The 19,921-nt window shown below is 37.8% G+C and overlaps 1 protein-coding gene across 3 annotated transcripts in view; it reads left to right on the top strand.

The window, feature by feature from the left end:
- Nucleotides 1-19,921, top strand: part of umodl1 (uromodulin-like 1) — a 32,853-nt gene that overhangs the window by 2,128 nt on the left and 10,804 nt on the right. Inside the window, exons 1-9 of one of the 3 annotated variants that reach the window (XM_041800736.1) lie at nt 62-172; nt 2,128-2,370; nt 2,643-2,801; nt 6,217-6,344; nt 12,316-12,499; nt 13,194-13,334; nt 15,709-15,960; nt 18,006-18,263; nt 19,659-19,771. In XM_041800736.1, the coding sequence (XP_041656670.1) occupies nt 2,130-2,370; nt 2,643-2,801; nt 6,217-6,344; nt 12,316-12,499; nt 13,194-13,334; nt 15,709-15,960; nt 18,006-18,263; nt 19,659-19,771 (1,476 nt within the window). In that variant the 5' untranslated portion in view covers nt 62-172; nt 2,128-2,129. Of the gene's footprint in view, nt 1-61; nt 173-1,756; nt 1,888-2,127; nt 2,371-2,642; nt 2,802-6,216; nt 6,345-12,315; nt 12,500-13,193; nt 13,335-15,708; nt 15,961-18,005; nt 18,264-19,658; nt 19,772-19,921 lie in introns of those variants that run through there. The other 2 variants (XM_041800735.1, XM_041800737.1) reach the window with 2 other exon arrangements.

Below are 19,921 nucleotides of genomic sequence, written 5' to 3'. Positions count from 1 at the left end.
ACTCAACTTTCTATTAATGTGCTTCAATACAGCACTCTGTGAACAGGCAGTCATTCTTGTGGAGGTTGTCAGCGATGGTCTTCGGGACAACTGTCAAGTCAGCAATCTTCCCTACGACTGTGTAGCCCAGTGAACCAGACTGACCATTTTAAGCCTCAGGAAACCGTTTCAGGTATTTCAAGTTAGCTGATTAGAGTTTGACACCATTAGTGTACAATATTGAACTTTTTTACAATATTCTAATTTTTTGAGATCATGAATTTTGGTTGGTTGGCTGTAAGCCATTTTTATTACAATAAAGACTAGATAACACCCAGCAGTGCCACAGACTGATTGCCTCCATGACCAACCGCATTGATGCTATCATGTATGCAAAAAACATCTTTTCTTTATTGGTCTAATGTAATATGATTTTTTTTTAGATACTGAAATTTGGGTTTTCATTGCCTTTAAGCCATGATTATTAAAATCAAGAGAAACATACTTTAAATGCTCACTCTATGTGATAAATCCTTATGATAAATGAGTTTCTCTTTTCTTATTGAAGCACTGAAATAATTAACTTTTGCATGATGTTCTAATTTACTGAGATGCACCTGTAACTGCATGCCTCCCTTAGCCCCAATGAAACTAATTAGTTTGGAGACTGAGTACCAGTCAGGTTGCAGTAGGTTTGTGTCATTACTGGTGTCCATAGGGACTTGTTGCTGTGCTTATTTGCCTGCAAGCTTCTTCCTCCTTATCAGTGTCAAAACTGAGGTGTGGCACTGGTTGTGAAAGTGCAACCATAAACATGAAAGACTGAATAGGAATAAACTTAATGGTGTAGCTGTATGAACATGACCTTAGTTGACTCAGCCTGTTGCCCTGCACCTCCCTGCATCTGCATGCTCCAGCGTGTCAGCATGCAACCATCCATTATCACTAAATGACTGAATGAAGTGTAATCAGGCACATTTTCACACCTCATTACGATAAAGGGACATCATTACATGAATCACCATACTTAAGTATGCAAAATATGCATGAAAAGATTTAAAAGTACACAGAAAAGTGTAGGATTTGCTTATCAGGCATAAATTTATTTTCACATTTAGAATGTCAAAGTGGTGACAGACTCTTGATATAGTCTTTTTTTAGAGCAAAGCTGTGACAGCCTAAGCGCTCCCCTGCTGTTCTTTCTTATAATGAGAATGAAGACATGTGGGAAAATGGCAGGGAAGTTCTCACTCCTCCTTTTTTTGACACTAATGGCTGACACAGGCTGTTAAAGCCGGCAGCATAGTGAGCACTGCTATGGTTACCTGTGTGGAAACCGAGTCATTAGGGACACGGACTCCTCCTATCCCACGTCTCTCTGCCCTGGCATCACAAACATGTTTACCGACCCTGACAGTCTGACTAAAATGCAAATTTTTGTTTCACAGAGATAAAATCAATGCCTGAGTTTTGTTACTGTAAGTCATGTTAAATAAAGTTTTTTTTTTTTGTCTTTTTATAATACTCTGACTCATCAGCTTGTCACGCTTCCATACGTCATCAAAACACAAGAAATTCAATATATTTTTGAGGAATAATTGCTCCTTCAGCACGCTCACAGATCTGATCACACATATCAAATGGATTAAACTAAAAACCTGCCATCTGGCTGCCATTATTTTTTGGTCCATGAGGGACTGATGTTGCTACGAGGGGAGGAGAAAGACAGCCACAGAGGATTTGGTCTTTGAGAGCACACACTCAACAGTGAGTTAGCATCATTTCAAAGAGAGACATGCACCTACAATGTGGTGGATTTTGATCTGTGAAAAATGAGTTGGATGCTCTCCATGTGGGTGGCCGCGGCCCTGCTTGCTCTGTGTATGGGAGAAAGCACTGTGCTTGAAGGTAGGCCTCTGTGCATGATGATGGATTAGCTCGAAAATTGATGCATTTTCAGAGCAGAAAAAAAGGTTTTTATGAGGAATTACATGTCCTGATTTGAATGCTGCCTGTTATGTAACATTTTTTATGTGCTAATGACTAATTCAGAGTGCAAAATCTGATGTTTGGATGCAGCCAGGGACTAACTATCAAGGAAACTTAGCCAACAGGAATATTTACTGGATGTATTTTCTTTTTTTCCAGGCATGAGCTTGTCTGCGTCCGGCTACCATCTGTGTAATCACAATGTGACAAGGATTGTGAGTGTCCTGGCGATTCACAAGGTCCCCTACACTGTGACAAAGCCGTGTGGAGACTGGCTTCTATTTAAGACATGTACAGTCACACTTTACAAGATAGTCCATCAGACCGAGTACAGGACAGTGACCGAGGAGGTGACCAGATGCTGCAATGGATATGAACAAGTTGGACATTACTGTGCCCTGCGTGAGTCCACTGCATTTTATTTACCTATTTTTATATCAAAAATGATCACACATTGTCACATTTCTGTTTTTTGTCAAATTCCAAGTGTCTTTCTCCAAGTGTTTATGAAAATGTGATGATAGGGCATCACACTCTGACAGACAAGTAATCCATCTGACCTTCAGCGTGTTATGCCGTGTGCGAGACACCAGATGGAAGCACAGTAACCGCCCTGCTGCAAACATCTCTCTGCTAAAATATGACCTGTAACATGTTATTTCTTTCAAACAAAGCTGTAAACAGGAGCGGGGAGTTTACAGCCAAGCCAGGAATCTGTCCAACTGCAGATGGACTGGATGCTGGATATGAGGCCTGTGAGTGGGACATGGACTGTCCAGGCTGGCAGAAATGCTGCCACAGATTGGGCAGTTATCTCTGCACCAATCCTGCGAGTAAGTATGCGTTTTTGTTCCTTTGTTTTTGTTGACTAATATTGTTTTCTCGGAAAAGAGCCTGGGTCTGTTGAAGGGCGCGATAGTATTTGGGTTGTGATGGCCGTATGGTAGAGTAGGCAAGATGAAGGAGGTTTCCATGTGGATATGTAGGGAAGGAGGTTGCTCTGGGATGCTGGAGCTCACTGTCTGGCCTCTCTGAGGTGTTGTGGGAGTAATCGTGGGCGGCTGCGGCTTAGTGGTAGAGTCAGTTGTCTCTCAACCAGAAGGCTGAGTGTTTGATCCCTAGTCCTTGCAGTCACATATCTGTGTCTCTTTGGGCAAGACACTTAACCTCAATTTGCTCCCACTGCTGCAACATTGGCGCGAGAATGTGTATGAATGTGATTAGCTCACACTGATGGATGCTTTACCTAGCATCAGCAGTGAGTGAAAATGGAGTGAACAGGTAAGTGTGGCTGGCAGTGTAAAAAGTGCTGTTAGCTGTCAAGTCTGTACAAGCTCAAGTCTACTTACAAGAGAAAGGAATTAAACTTAATAGTGTAAATGCTTTGGCATTGACTGAGGATTGTTGGACACAAGTGAGCCATTTTGTACATGCACTCCTGCATATTTCTTATGTATAAGAGTTGTGAACATTGTATTTGACCTTTACTTAAAAAGCTCATTAAATAGTCAGACGATTAGAAAATTGCGGTACAAGCTCCAGTCAGTTTACTCTTTACCACTATCATTAAAAAACTTACTACACCACCCCAGTAATATCCTGACTTTTGCTGCCTATCAGTCTACGTAATTGTAGGGTAGGTAGGATTAGTGTCATTACTACCAGGAGAATGCATGTATGGAGTCTGGGTCTGTTGAACACAGTAATGCTTTGCCAGCTGAGGGCCATGTTGTAGGTTATATAAGTTATCAGTAGCTCATAGAGGTTGGTCTCTTCACTCACTGGTTATTTTGCTATTTCAAATCTCCTTGTATTAGGGCTATTTCTACTTCAGACTTAAGACACAAACCTCACAGTAAAGCAGATAAATACTGTTGTTTATTCTGTTTTTTCAGTTTGTCTTTACAGATGCAGCTAAAAGGGCAAGAAAAATGACAAATACCCATATAGCAGTATATCATCATCCTTGTGTGATACAGTTATCAAATTGTGAGTGCTGAGTACTAATATTTGATAACTCTAAGGCTGGGCAATCAATCGAAATTTTGATTAAATATCAATATGCCCTACTGCGATTTTGAAATTACAGAATATGCAACATTTCTTTAACCTGAAATGTGTGTCAAAATACCACTTTGTTACAATATTTTTTTTGCAGCAGAGATTATTCTCTACATGTTGTGCAAACATTGAAATGTCTGTTTGCTTCTGAATAGTTAGCAAAAATCCTACTCTCCTTAACTTTGTAGATGTTCTTATCTAAAATGCAAATCATAAATTATTCTCTACAGTTCATATCAACTTTGCAGTATGAGTCAAAATAATCAGAATTAGATTATTTTCCCAAATTGTTCAGTTCTGCTGCACTCTAGACAGTTTCTTGCTAGTTTTTCTCGTCTTGCTTTGTGACTCCTAAGCTGGCAGCTATGACAGGAATGAAGGTAATATGTATAGAAGGTGATTGGTCAGAGCAAAGGTTGACAGTAGGTTAATGACTAAAAGCTGTGAAAAGAAGTTAAAGGATGAAGTGTAATGAGATGGAAAATTTTTATTGTGTTAGTTTGTGCTGTATTGTTTCGTGTCATATTGTAGTGTATCTTTATGCATCTTTTTGTTTCGTATCATATTGTATCATGTTTTATTTTGTCAGGTCATGCCATATCCTATCCTATCTTATTTTATTGTATTGTATCCTATCATTTCATATCATGTTTTATCATATCTTATCCTTTCCTATCCTACCATGTGGTATCATATCATATGGTATCATATCCTATTGTATCTTACCCTACCACACCTTATCATATTGATTTTACTGAATCGTATCATATCCTATCGTGCTGTATCTTATCCTACCCTGCCCTTTAGTGTCATATGGTGTTCTATCATGTTTTATGGTATCATAATGTAGCATGCATTTTTGAGGCATTTTTGTGTTGACAATGAAAATGTGATTTAAAAAGCAGTGCTCTTTATAAACCACCTCACAGCTAACAACCTTTATAAGTTTACAACTAGCCCAAGTAAGACTACTTGGAAAAACCCCTGGATCTGTTAAATCAAATATTTGTGATATGAGAAATGCCTAATACATTTTTTTAAGATCACATTATGTAACAGCTGAAATCTCTTAAGATCTGCATCCCTATTATTAAATGTCACCCACAAACTTCAGTGGAACATTTATTTTACTGGAGGAATATGTCCTCAGAAAACTTTAGAGAGAAGGTTTGTGGTTGACAAAGTGGAACATAATTTTCCGTTCTTTAATCCTAAAACCAGAGGAAATACCAAAACATGCATTCACAGGGACTAAAAAGAAACTGATAGAAAGGAGTGAAAAAGAGAAAGAAATGTGGTAATTTTGAACACTTAAGAGGTGGCTCTGATATCTTTTTAGGGCCAGGTTATGTTCCTTGAACTGTTCCTCATCCTAATTATAAATTATTTTCCTCTGCAAAAATCTGCTGCCTTTGTGTGGTTCATTTTGTTTGTAAAAGTGACTGTCTTTAGTAAAAAACTTAAATAATAGAATAGATGAAATATCAGGGATGCATAGTTCTTTGTGAAATATAGATTTCAGGAAATGATTTACAGTTATATGTCATATTAAAATCCTGGCAAAATGAAACAGGATGTAAAACTCTTGATACATCTTAGCACTTTTTTGTTATTCTGTTTAAATTATGGGGTTTGTATGCTGGATTCTAGCAAAGATTGGAATGGTAATAATAACCTAAAGGTGAAACTGGCTAGTCAGTCCTAATTTCTAATCATAGCCAGCAAAATAAACACTGACAAATGAAATAGACCCAATTTTATTCCTTTTCTTCCCAAAGGAAACATAATTGTATGACACAGTATGTAAAAATACACCTGAACACCGGAAATTAAGTGTTAAGCCTCAGATTTTATGGGGGAGGACCCCAGGCGCCCCCTCTCAGAGAAGTGAGCCTCCCCACTAAACTTGAAGCTGAACCTACACTTGTGTGTCTAACATATTAACTGGAACAAGTGTGGCATTGAAGCACATCTCTTGGCATCCCTTTGGTCCTCTTTAAAACCTCCTGTATTTTAAAGCCTTAAAATCGGCAGGTATGGATGGGTGAATGAATGATGAGATTGGATCGCTGTTATTGAGCTAGCTCCTTAATTGCTGCTTAGATGTTTTCTCATGCATCACTCTAAATCACACTTTGTATAAGCTATAAAATCCTGTTTTTATAACTTTTGTCCTTTAATTTTCAGGCTCAGCTAATTACGCTAAGAACGGAGGATGCCGATTTAACGCCACTGTCACAGTGAAGGCAGATTACCAGCAACTGATGTCAAGAGACGGAGGACATCTGAATCACTTAAGATTACTACAGGCTATGGTAATCAACTGCTAACGCTAATACTGCTTTACTACAGCTTTTAACACTTGGCTGCTTATATAATGAGTTACACTGCAAAAAAGGATTTCTAAGAAAGAAAAAAACTTGCTTCTGGAAAATTGTTCTTATTTTTTACCTAAAAAGAAAAAATATCTCGACATGCAAGATTTGCATTAGAAGAATAGTCTTATTTTAAGAAAATATCTCTTACGAAATCTTGTTAAGATATTACTGCTAATATTAAGAAAAGAGTTACTGGTAACAAGCTACAACAATGGTTTAAATGAAATCCCAGCAGAAGAACAAGATTATTTTACTTATTTTAAGATTAAGACCAGTTACACAATTTCTCAATATAAGAAGTCTATAAAATTACACAAATTAAAATAGAATTCATACTTTATCATATGAGCATTATTTACAGAACCATTAAGAAAAATCTTCACAACACCAATACAACACAATGTTGGACAAATCATGAATTGCTCATGGACATCTGATTTGAAAATACACTTTAAGACAGCCGATGAAAACAAATGTGACACAGCATTGTGCACCTTTTATAATGAACCCAGTGAGGCTTTGTGTAGTCCAATAACATCACCCAGGTAATATTTTGCTGTGACATATGTCATGTCCTTGTGAGTAAAACTGTGAAATGGAGAGAAATCAACAAGGTTATCAGAAGATAGCAGTTCTGTTGCTTGTGCCATGTTTGGAATCTCTATTTTGTAAGCCATGTAATCTGTGTCATGGCAAATAGTGCTGTGTGGGTGAAATTCAAAACAATACAGTGATGAATTTATTACATAGGTACTTCTTACAAGTCCAACTTCAGGTAAATTATGAAAATTGACAGCACTAAGAATTAATTACTTCTCTCGCATGTATTTATAGCCATTTAGATTTACCCATTTAACAGATATTGTGTGGTTTACTTAATCATTCCCAAAGAATGTCATCTTTTCTTTGACATAAGACATGTTGTTGGTCCCAAAGTACACTCATTAGAAAAAAGGGGTGTTCAAAACTACTTACATTCTGACCAAGGTTATAGTAGTTTTGGAGTTAGTTTTTAATCTCTGTTTTGTTTCCACTTTCTGTGTTTCGATTTCAGTTTAGTTTTAGTTTTTTACTGCTAGTTTGTGAGCTTAGTTTAGTTTTATTTTGCAAAAATGCTTAGTTTTAGTTTCGTTTTTATCAGTTTTAGTGTTTTAGTTTTTTTTACGGATAGATTTTGGGGCTGAGAGAGCATCATACATTTAAAAAAAAAATTAAAACAGGCAACTCTTCACTTATTATTTCTTTATTTGTTTATGTTGATGTTTGAATACAACTCCACACATAAAACTACCACTACGTGAAGTCTTAACCAATCAGATCAGGCAATTTTACACTCTCCAGACTTGGATGTCAGTGCCAGTCAGTCTGGTTGTGTCGAAGACTAAAACTAAGGATATGTTGTCTCCGTTTATATTTTATTTTATTTAGTTTTGTAAGCACACTATACAGTTTTAGTTAGTTTTTGTTTTTTTAATTTTTGGTAAAGCCAAGTTTTAATTTAGTTTCTAAAATGATTTTTGAATTTTAGTTTTAGTTGTTTAGTTAGTTTTAGTTAACTATAACAACCTTGATTCTGACAACATTCATACATTTGATTTTGTCTTATTACATAATCATGAAAATGTGGACTACCTATGTGTAGTATTAATGTGACTCCGATTGCAGGGTCAAACCCACAAAGACAAAGCAGATAACACAGCGCCAAATCATATATGTTTTGGGTTTTTCTTGCCATATTTAAGATTCCTGTTTTTTTACCCCCCTAACCGCGATTTTCCCACTTGAACCCAGGATAACATAGTTTAGTCCATTAGGGGCTTTGTCAAACTACTCATCATAATCCAATACCTTACAACAGCACTGATACATAATTATGTACAACAGACTACATATAAGTTGATTAATATCAATTATTCATGTAATTTATCCGTCTTAATTATTGTAATGTGTTTTTTGGGAAATGCAAAGTTTAACCCCTACCCCCGCCTTCCGGGAGAGATGGTATGATCCAGTGTGCTGCGCGCGCAGAGAGAGGAGCGGACCGTTGGAAAGAAAAAAAAGAGAAGAGCCGTTGCGTTAGAAATTCATGCAGTTACAAACTGCTACTGCTTTCTCGGTAGTGTACATTCCTGTTTGTAGATAAAGGTGAAATCGAGCTATGGATAAACTGGATGACGTTACAACTACTACCCTCAAAGGTATGTTGCTATCTTTTTTCACTCTAATAGCATATCTGCAAGTTTAGCTAACCCAACTCGGCAAGTAGGTGTTAACGACTATGGATACTTGTACTGTATATTGGTGAACCGACATATACCACCACTGTTAATAGTGGGTTTTCATGAAGTAAAAAGTTGGACAGACATATTAGCATAGAAGCAGCATTAACCTAATGGGACATCAATTTTGCCATAGTTGGCAAAACAGACAGTTTTTTTAAAGCCACTGTAACCCAGGGTTAGCCTGCATATTGGTAGTGATAGCTACCACGAAATTTCGTGCAGCCACCGATCTGTCAGGTATGGAGCCCGGGAGGTGAGGTGGAGGTTTTTTTTTTTTTTTTTTTTTTTTTTTTATAATAGACACGTGCGATTTAGTATCTTGTTAGTGTGTTTTATTATCTCGCATATGCGTTGTATTAGTATTTGGTACTTGATTTCTCATTATCTCGCATGCGAATAAAACGTGCGCAAGACATACTGAGAAATCGCATATTGCATATATACTTTTGTACACTGCTACACGAAAACTGGTGGGCGCTACGAGGTTTTCTGCATAGATGCATGACAAAGTGGGAGGGGTGTGCATGTCAGGGCTGCGGATTTAGGTTTAAATCGTGGCCACACAACCGTCGAACTCGACTGTGATTTGAGATTTGAAATTCATGCCCAGTCCTTTTATTTTATATTTGTGGAACATTTTAAATTAAAGCAGAATGTTATTTCCTCTCCTCATGCGTAATCCTCCGCCTCTGGAGAGCGCTCCGCAGTGATATGATGGTGAGAGTGACCTGCAGCCGCTCACACAGACAGGGCAGGCTTAATACAGGTGGTCGTCATGTGTAAGAGGTGCTTTAATCCAAAGTTTATTTTTAGTAAGGTTCGTAGGCTAGACTATGTTAAAATGAGTATCAGCTGGCTTGCTTCTCTGTTCTTCAAGACATTGTAGCTGCTGTTGTGTGGTTCACAGGAATGTAGCATACAGGTCTGATATGACGCAGACAGACAGCAGAGTACATCAGTACAGCATAAACTTTAAGTGTATTGTTTGGTAATGGATTTTTTTGTTTGTTTTATTCACCATTTGACTCCAATGTTGGTAATGTAATCTTTACACTGTGTTAGAGGAAAAGAGGGATCTGTTTGTTTTGACTAACTTTATAAACATTAGGACCCAGTGTGATGGTACAATAGGGACCAAATACTAACAGTTTTAAATGAAATTCTAATAATGTTGGAAATATTTTCCTTTTACTGATTATCATTTAATATATTAGGGGTGTCCAAACAATAGTCCATGGGCCAACTGTGGCTCTTGGTCAAATTTTGTAGACTTTAGTACTCTTGTTTAATGGCTGTCCCCCATCCAAGACTAGTTAAAGAAATTGTTCAACTCTCTTTCTGTATTTCTATGTATTTGTAGGTTTTGGATGAGCTGCGGAGAATTGTTCAACCAACCAATGTCGATTACATCTCTAAGATGAAGAACAGATGGGAAACCTTCTACCTATAGGTGCAGATTTATGCTGCCATGAAGAATGCCATGAAGCCTCCAAGAACTTTGAATGGCGGTATGGTCACTGTATCTTGATCTGTTTAGTGTGTTTTTCAGATTACATAAGAATCAGTTATTTATTCTGATACATTGTCTTGTTCCTTTTCTGTCAAACCAGTGGAGCATGCCACAGCTGTGTTCAAAGGTCTGCAACTGCTCTTCCCATCCAGCACTGTACCCTCTAAGAAGCTGGGCACCAACAGTGAGGCTCTTTTCCATGTCCTGATGGTAAAGCTGCAGTATTTTTATGCTGAGTTATAGTTTTCACGATACCTAAATTTAAATTGGGTATGATATAAGTATAAATAAACTATGTTCTATACCTGATTCAATACCACTGTAACAAAAATGACCTTTTGGGAACCAAAACTGGTTTAAGATCTTTCTTTATTACTAACCTGCACATCAGAATGAGTCACTGAATGAACCAAAATTAAACATAGCCTACTGTGCACAGTTATCAGAAGTGAAATGAATAAGATACTAATGAAAACCAATTTAGATCACTATCTCCTGTACAATCTTAATGTAGCTTAATCCAAAGGAAGTCTGTGCTTATGCAGGGACACTGATCTTTGTTTTCTTCTATTTATATGGGATGTTTTATGGCCATCAGTATTTGAGCAGGATGTTAAGCTCACTTTTCGAAAGATTGCAGGTTAGAACACGCGCATTTTGGTGGAGCTGCTACTATGTTTCTAAGTTTTTAAAAGCTTTTAAATGGTCAGGAAATACTGTTTATAGAATCACTGTAGTGAAGCAGTGAATTGCAATGAGTTCCACCCACTTTCACAAATTCTAGCTTGCTGTGGTGCACATTTTCAATAAACAGTCATTTTCCTTTCATTTAGATGGAGTAATGTAGCCAGGGGTTTTTCTAATCTTCACTATCTTTTGTCCTGTAGACTGAAGAACCAAACCGTTTCCTGCGCCAGCAGCCTCCGTTCTGTCCATTTTGGCTCCTCTCAGAAGACAACTGCATGATTGCCATAGGAAGCACTCAGTGACCACACTCAACAGGGAGAACCTGTATGAGGGACTGCTCTATCTCATGGCATACTATTATGCCCTCCACCTCACCTACCCAAAGTGTATTTCCACACTGCTGTTAGTTCTGTAAACCAAAATCCTTCAAGATTCCAACCATGACCTTATCCTACAAAAAAGCCCTGGTTGAGCAAAAGTCATTCGCTGGGTAAATCTTCTTCTCTGGGTATGTTAGTCTTTTTCTTCCGTTTGCTTGTCTGATGAAGTCTTTTACAGAAGAAAGTAAGTCAAATGTATTTAAACATTTAACTGTTGGAATGTGCCCTTTTGCTGATGTTGCATGACTCTGCTATAGTAAAGCAGCTGCAATATTTTACAGTACAATATGTCAATAGCACAAAAATGTACTTTCTGAGAGTGACTGCTGAGTTGAGCATTATGCTGTTGGAACTGTTTGTCAGCTGTTTCGTATGCTTTAATAAAAAAGGCAAGCAAAAAGGAATGCTCCTGGTGCCTTAATTTGAGACAAAGTCACTTGTATTTTTGTGTGTTTTTTTTTTCTTAAGAAACTGTTTCTTATTCTAAGCTATTTTTTCTAACTATGTTTCTTGGAGTTGTGGAGTAATTCCTTAAAACCAGCCCAATCAAGAAAGAAAATGTCTTGTTTTAAGAAAATCTGTCAAATTGTAAGATTTTTTTACTAAGTGAAAATTTTGAAAATTTTTAAATTAGGTAAAAACATTCTTGAAATCAGCTTAACCAAACAGCAGAACACAAAATTTAAGTGAACTTTTCTTAAAAAGTAACTTTTCTATGCTTGTAATGAGCAAACTTTGACAAAATCAGGCCCATTTTTATCTAGTTTCAAGACACATTATGATCTTAAAAGGTCTAGATTTATAAGCTAGTTTTAAGAATTCTAGCTAAGCAAAATTTTCTTTCCCCATTTGCAGATTTTTTTTGCTCAAAACAAGAAAATTTTACCAAATTTAAGAATATTTGGCTTATTTTCAGAAGGGCTGTTTTTGCAGTGTATTCTTTTCATGTGCATTTTAAATGAAATCAAACAAGGGTATGCATAGAATCTACTTGTCAGCTATTTAATCTTGCCTTTTTTAACTATGACTTCTTATGTCTTCATGTAAAGGTTACTGGAGCTCTGCAGGCTGATGTTTCCATTTACCTCCTCGGCTCGCGGCCTGTTCATCCCTACAGAACAGCCACCTCTCTGCTGATTGAATGCAACAACAGCCTTTCTCTGCACAATGTCACAACAAAGCTGCATCTTCTCTTGGCTCACATACAGGAAGTGTCGTCTGTAACAGTGGAAGGTGAAGAGAGCTGTTTATTCTGTACAGCTCGTCTGTCAGTGAAACTCTTTCGTCTTTAGAGGAATGACATACTTGTAGAGTTTTGAGAGTGATTCACGTTGCAGAGAACACGTTGTTCAGGAAAAAATGACTCAGCCGCACCACAGTTTCCCTCTCCCACCACTTCTATTTGAGTGACAGTCATCTGTGGGATGTTTCCTGTAATAGCGGAAAAAAACATGAGAGCGTGTGCAAACATTCACACGTGCATCAACACCAACAACCCCACACACATGTAGATTAATCACGAATCTGCCATACTTGCTGCATTTGCATGAAAGACAAAACAACCGCTTAGCTTCTGCACACACTGAAACACAGTGTGCAGGGGTGTGCTTACAAGTTTAGCAGGATTGACTGAGGCGGTAGTGGAGGTGACCTTTTATGGGGTACAGAAATCCTGTTGATACCTGTGGCTGATGGTTTTTCAAATTTTAAAAACTTGTTGTAATGTGATCTGAACCTAGAAAAGTGAGTCATGTCTGTGATTTTTAATCTTAAAGCCTTTTCGCTGGCATGTATTTAAGATAATCCTTATCTTCAGTTTTTACCGTTAGCTTTCACATAAATTCTTGTAATATATTTGCCTGTGCACTCACTGCCCTCATTCCTCTGCCTGTTACCTCTTCATGTTTGTGTGTTTATGTATTTGCAGATGTAAATGAGTGCACTCAGCCTCCTCTGCGCCGCTGCTCCCTTCGAGCAAACTGTACAAACACAGTGGGCTCTTATCGTTGTACCTGCCTCCAAGGATACACTGATGTGGACCCTAGCAACCCTGGAGCCCACTGCAGAGGTCAGACTGTGTGCATGTGATAAAAATATGAAGAAGTGATTATTATTTTACTGTTGCTTTACACGTGGTTAAGGATGGTAGTGAGACAAACTACAGTGGTATCCCTGAAATTATGATGTGCTTTAATATACAGAAATCAAGTAATGACACATCACGAACGATCACCTGTGTACACTATGAATGGTCATACGCTGTAATGGACCACTATCTCAAAATATTAGGAAATCACTAAACACCAAGCAAAAAAGGATTTATAATACAGAAATGTTTAACCTCCTGGAAAATAATGCTCACCTATGTGCTCAGTAATTAGTTGATGCTGCTTTAGCACAAATTACTGCATCCATGCAACATAACATGGAGGCGATCAGTCTGTGGCCCCGCTGAGGGGTTATGAAGCCCAGGTGTTACACTGAACCAAACAAATGCAAGACTTGGAGAAAAGAGACAAATTCAAAGTCTGTTTAATCAGGCAAGGCCAGCAGACAAAAATCCAGAAGACCAGGCAGAGGTATCCAAACCAGCAGGCTGAAGACTAGGTCAGGAAACACAGACTGGGTCAGGATCTAACTTGGAAATGCGAGTAAGTTTACACTGAGGAAAGGACAAACTGGCAGGGAAGGAAAGGACTGGGGAAGACTAAATACTATGGGGGAAGGGAGACAATTACACACAGGTGAAACACAAGGTAATCACAGACGCAGGAGACAGGTAGGGATGGGTAGGAAGTGGCAATCTGAAAAGAGACATAAGGTAAGTATCACAAAATAAAACAGGAAGCACGAGACAAACACGAGGATGAATGAATTCTAAAATAAGATACTAAATAAAACCTGTAGACATGACACCAGGTTGCTCTGGTAGCAGCCTTCAGATTGTCTGTATTGAGTTTGGTGTCTCTCATCTTCTTCTTTACATTTCCCCAGAGATTCTCTACGGGGTCCAGGTCAGACCAGTTGGCTGGCCAATCAAACACAGTAGTACAATGGTCAGCAAACCAGTTTCTGGTAGTTTTGGTTTCACTGTGGATAGATGCCAAGTACTGTTAGAAAAGGAAGCAGTATTTCCATAAAACTTATCCTCTGAGAACAGCCTCCACTGTCAGCAGTGGCATTCTGCAGCTTACCCTCTTTGTGGAGGGTGTCAGTGGTTGTCTTCCAGAGAAATGTTATGTCAGCAGTCTTCTCCATGATTGTGGTTGTGTGTGCTGAACCAAAGTGAAAATAACTGACAAGAAATTTGACTTTGTAGAATATTCTAATATTTTGAGAAAGTGGATTTAGTGGACTCAGTGTACCCTGAGGTCATGAAATTATGTTTTCAGTTTTTATGAACTGTACTGAATTTTATTACAGGATAGACGAAATTATATTCCGGACCTTCACTTATGGAATTTTTGTCAAACTGGATCTTTAAGAATTTTAACTGATGACCCCTGTCCTGTATTATTAAAAACAGATGTCGTAGGATGGAAATATCATGAACATTTTCAATAATTGCTTTAAAGATGTTTTGCAAAGTGGGAAGGGGGACAAAGAAAGTAAAAAACACAACAAGGGGAAGGAAAAAATGAAACTAAGTGAAACAGTTTAATGCTGTGTAAACAACACTTTCAGGGAAAAAGGACTAAAACACTGAATCATTTCAAAGATGGTGCACAGGATGTGATTAATGCAAAGTATACCCTAAAATTAGCCTCTGGTGCTTGAACTAGAGCTTTTTGGTTAAATCTAATAATATGCCATCAACACCACAGGCCTCAAATGAAGGCTGGGGGAAGCTTCTAGATTTGTCACTTTTTGTTCACCTTATGTGCCTGTGTTTAACTTCAGCCTGTAGAGTCTATAAATAGCTCATGTGTCATACCTGCAGTTTCCTTTCCAGTGTGTGCAGGTTCTTGTAATTAGTGTGTGCATCAGTAAATCATACACTGTGTTCTCTGCTAAACCGTAGATGTAATCTGACCTTATTTAACCCTGTGTTCCAGCATCGTAGGATGGATTTTAAACTATGTTGTTTGTGTGGAAACACAAGGCTTCGTCACCGCAGGGTTGTGTCTTTTCACCTATTTTGTACACTTTGAATCCCTGCAGAAGTTTCTATTCAGAACTCTAAATCCCCCAGTTTGCAGACGATTAAGTCATGATGTGTTTGAAGGGACACAGCATTGGGACTAGAGTTGTTATTAAGCTGTGTGATGACTTCTTTTGCATGTCAATCATTCTATTATTCTTGATGAGGGTTTATTTCCTATATTCCACTGTCATGAGAGGCTTGGTTGGTAAGCTAAAACAACCTACCTGAACTGATACACCAGCTCTTACAAAAGATTTGGCTTTAATTTCAACATTGTTTTCTATTTTTTTCTCCCAAGCTGATGTAAGCGACCCAACCACCACAGAGCCTCCACAAACCTACCTTCCTCCCATGAACACAACCTACAAACCAGCCTCCATCACCACCACTGTGGGTTTGGTTTACTCTACAAACATCAGCGTGACTACAGCTCCGAGTACAACAAGCTATGTCTCTTCTCATTCATCACAAACTCCGCAGTGGACAAGTCCTGTACCTCACACCACCATGAGATCAACCAAGGAGTCAGTGCCTCCGACAACTACATGCAGTGAGAGATATGTTCATTTTGTATGAAGCTTTTAATCCCTGCAGAAGATTAAAAAAGACAAAGCAGTGGTGTTCAGAGATTTGTTAAAAAGCAGTTTCAGCAAAAAAGGTCATCCACTGTCACATCACACATCACCACATCACAAATTAATACATGAATTCTTACTCCTTTGATCTATACAAAAATCAAAGTCATAAATATTTGGACAATTTGGGAGTTATCTTTTAGTTCTCTTTTAGATCTTGTTCAGGAGCATGATGTCCTTAAAGGCAGATGAAACCTTCCTAGATAAGATTTCACTAAACAGCTCCAGTGAAGTGGCTGCTGCCTGTATTTTAATGGAGAAGTTGCCTCAAAAATACCTGCTAAACAGAGCAGTATTTGTTACTTCATATCTTGTTACCTTAGAAAGTGTTGTTTAGAACAGGGTTTCTCAACGTTGGGGGTTGATAGACTTTGAGAGGGGGTCTCCAGAGGCCTTAAAGAAACAAAGCACATTTTTGAATTACACTGTTGCCACTTTACCCCAGTTTTGCAGAATTTTACCCATTTTCATCACTTTTTCCCACCAATTTAGCCAATTTTAACACATTTTTGCAACGTAAACCGGTTTTGTCCATTTTAAACCCTAACCATCACCTTTTTCTGCCTGTTTTTGCCACTTATAAACCAAATCTTGCAACTCTGCCTATTGTTGCCTCTGTTGACACATTATTACAACTATTAACCCCTTTTACCACCTTTTAAACCACATTTCACAATTTGATATGCCCATTTTTGCCAGTTTCTGACTATTTCTGCCACAGCTAACCCTTTTTTGCCAGTTTATACCAATTTTCATCCCTTTTCACTAAATTTCCACCTATTTTTGCCACTTTATTGTCATTTCAGCCACTTTTGACTCCCCTTTTACCACTTAATTTACCCATTTTCACCAGTTGTATTCATTTTCCCATATTTTAGTTATTTTAAAATCATCTTCTTTTAAAATCTAATTTCACCTCCTTCCCCACATTTTTTTGCCATAATTAATCCATTTTAGCTATTTTTAACATATTTTAATTCTGTTTTTAACAAAAGAATGAACATTTTTTAAGAGGGCTACTTACTACACAAATAAATTAAAATGTGTTTCTTTGGTGGTTATTATTCAGGTTAAATATAAAATAAACAGTTTAACTTTACATTGGACCATGATTTTGCCGGCCCCAAATGTGGCGGGGCCCCAGAAAGCTCTCCCATTTCCTCCCCTCATGGGCGGCCTTGTCTGCACATGACTATTCTTGAATGTGCATGGCTTTGTTCAGCCACCTTCAGGTACAGTGGGGGTCCCCGGTCTCTGGCACCTTTATTTTGGGGGTTGCAGGCTGAAAAGGTTGAGGACCACTGGTTTAGAAGAAGTGATGATTATGTTTCACTGTCCTGTTTGTGTTTGATTTTTAAAATACATTTTTAAACTCTCTAACTTAAAGTGTGTCAGGCCTCATCAGGCCCCAAGTTAAAACTTCAAACATTACAGTGGATTTCAAGATGTTTACAGCCTGGTATAAAAATAGTTTGTTTTGGTCGATCATGATCACTGTAGGTGGGATAGATTTTTCACTCACAGGTTGGCTATTTTCCACAAGACCTAGTTTTTTTTTGTCTTAAGTAGTTCAGGTCAGCCCACACTACAAAAATAAATCCCATTCTGTTGGAATGGTTGTGAATTGTTCTATCATCTAACTTTTACGGTAAATTATGGCAGCTCAACTTTCACTTTGAAATAAACTCATTCCTCACTTTAAAACAAACCTCAACCAACAGAAGTTATATGGTTTGTCCCAGGTATTTTAAAATAATTTTTGTTTCATAGACCCCTTTTTTTACTAGAAAAAATACTTAAAGCTTAGTGTGTTTGTTTAAATTCCTTGTGGGGCTGCTTTATTTAGTAATGTTACCTTTGGTACACAACTAATTTATTTAGTATATCACTGCACAGTAAATCAGTAACAACCATATTTTCTGTTCCTGCTTTTCCCTCATTACCCATCATCCCCTTCCAGCTCCTCCCAGCATCACCAGCTTATGGTCGGCTGATGTTACTGGAACCTCTTTCTCCGTCCACTGGTCCAGCCAGTCTCAGATCTACCAGACCTACCAGGTTGTTGTGAAAAAGGGGTCAGAGGTCATTTATTTTCTCGGGACCAGTGACACCATGATGAAGGTGCAGGGACTCCAGCCTGGGGTGCTCTACAGCGTCACTGTGACGCCATGTGCCTGTGGAAGCCAAGGGGGAGCATCTACTGTTTCTGTCAAGACTGGTAAAACATATGTTAGGATTCTGTGTATAACAAAAGAGCTCTTCTGTCCTTTGTATACATATTTTTCAGACAATCATACAAGTCTGTCAGCAGTTAAAGTTTTAAACATTTGTCTGGTAATCATGGCTAATGAAATAGATTTGTACTTTGATTGGTGTCAACATGGTATGCATTTCTACATAAATCATTACTGTTAATGATAAACAATCTGTTGCTTCTGCCTTATGCTCAAACTGAATATTTTTATCATTTAAAATTACATTATGGCAGAAATACTTATTTCCTACATAGGGCTATTATGATACCAGAACTTTAAACTCTGATGATTTTTCTGGAAAATCAAATGATAATGATTCCTGGATAAATGTAATGGCTACAAAGTTAAAAATGCCTGGTACCCAATATTGGGCAAATCCTTGTTTTTAGTTATCTAAAACTGCTGCGCCTACAGACTGTGTAGATCAGTGGTTCCCAACCTGGGGTCCGAGACCCCTTATGGGGGCACCAAAGACATCATGGAGGCATGAGGCTTGCTCTGCTCTGAGGTTGTCATAATTAGATTTGCATATATTAAGTAAAATCATGATAAAACACTTAAACAGTTTATGCAATGGTCTTTTGTTAGGGTTTTTTATCAGTGAAACACTTCAATGGATGTTGATTTTTGGAGACGATATGTTGAGAATTTTTTTTGTATGTTTTGGAAGGGCTCAGCTTTGCCTTAAATATGAGTAGGAGGCGCTCCAAAGAAAAATGGTTGGGAACCACTTGCCTAGATTGCACAAACAAGTTGGAAATATCTTGTTCTTAAGTTTGCCTGCAACTTTGATCACTTCCTCTACTACTGACAGAATTAAAATTAAAGTTCACATAGCATCAACACATTCTGTCCAACATAACAGTGTACAATACAAACACAAAGACATACTTTACTTTTAAGGTTAAGACAAACAAAGAGCTATTAAAATTGTTTTTTTCTAGTGAAACGAAGTCAGAAGACTAGCCGGGATTTTGTAACCACTGAATGTTATTACTAATAGTCAGAGGTAGAAAAAAATCATGACCATTGTTACTCTAGTTAAAATGTAGGTAAGTAAAAGTAAAAGCACTAGTCAAAAAATCTACTCAAGTAAAGGTAAAAAAAATAGTTAATTCAAAGTTTACTTTAAGTACTGAGTAGATACTTAGGGGTTGTACAGTAAAATGGGAAATTTCCTGTTTTAAATATTTTACAGTAACAGTAATGATTTTAAAATGTACTCAGAAGAGCACAAGCAACCCCCAAAAACTACTCAATTACAGTTATTTGGGTTATTGTAATGTTTGCCCGGCACTGGCAATTAAATGTGAAAAGTATGTTTATTGTACTGAATATCTCATTTTTTTCCTGTGTAGATGCTCAGACGCTTGACGCCACGGCACGACTCACCAACATCGAATATACTGCTGACCTGCAGGACGCCAGCAGCCAGGCCTACAGAAACCTCACTGAGAGTTTAACAGATGAAGTATGTTTATTACTGTGATTATATGTTAGAATAATTATCCAGTGATAAACCTGATACTGTAGGATGTCTAAGTGTGAATAAAGCCAAATACTCAAGGGTCACATGTCAAACATCTTACCTCTCATTATTCTAACATGTGGCTGTCATTTG

The sequence above is a fragment of the Cheilinus undulatus genome, linkage group 12, assembly GCF_018320785.1.
Source record: "Cheilinus undulatus linkage group 12, ASM1832078v1, whole genome shotgun sequence".
NCBI lineage: Eukaryota > Metazoa > Chordata > Actinopteri > Labriformes > Labridae > Cheilinus > Cheilinus undulatus.
This window is presented reverse-complemented; position numbering and strand designations above follow the sequence as displayed.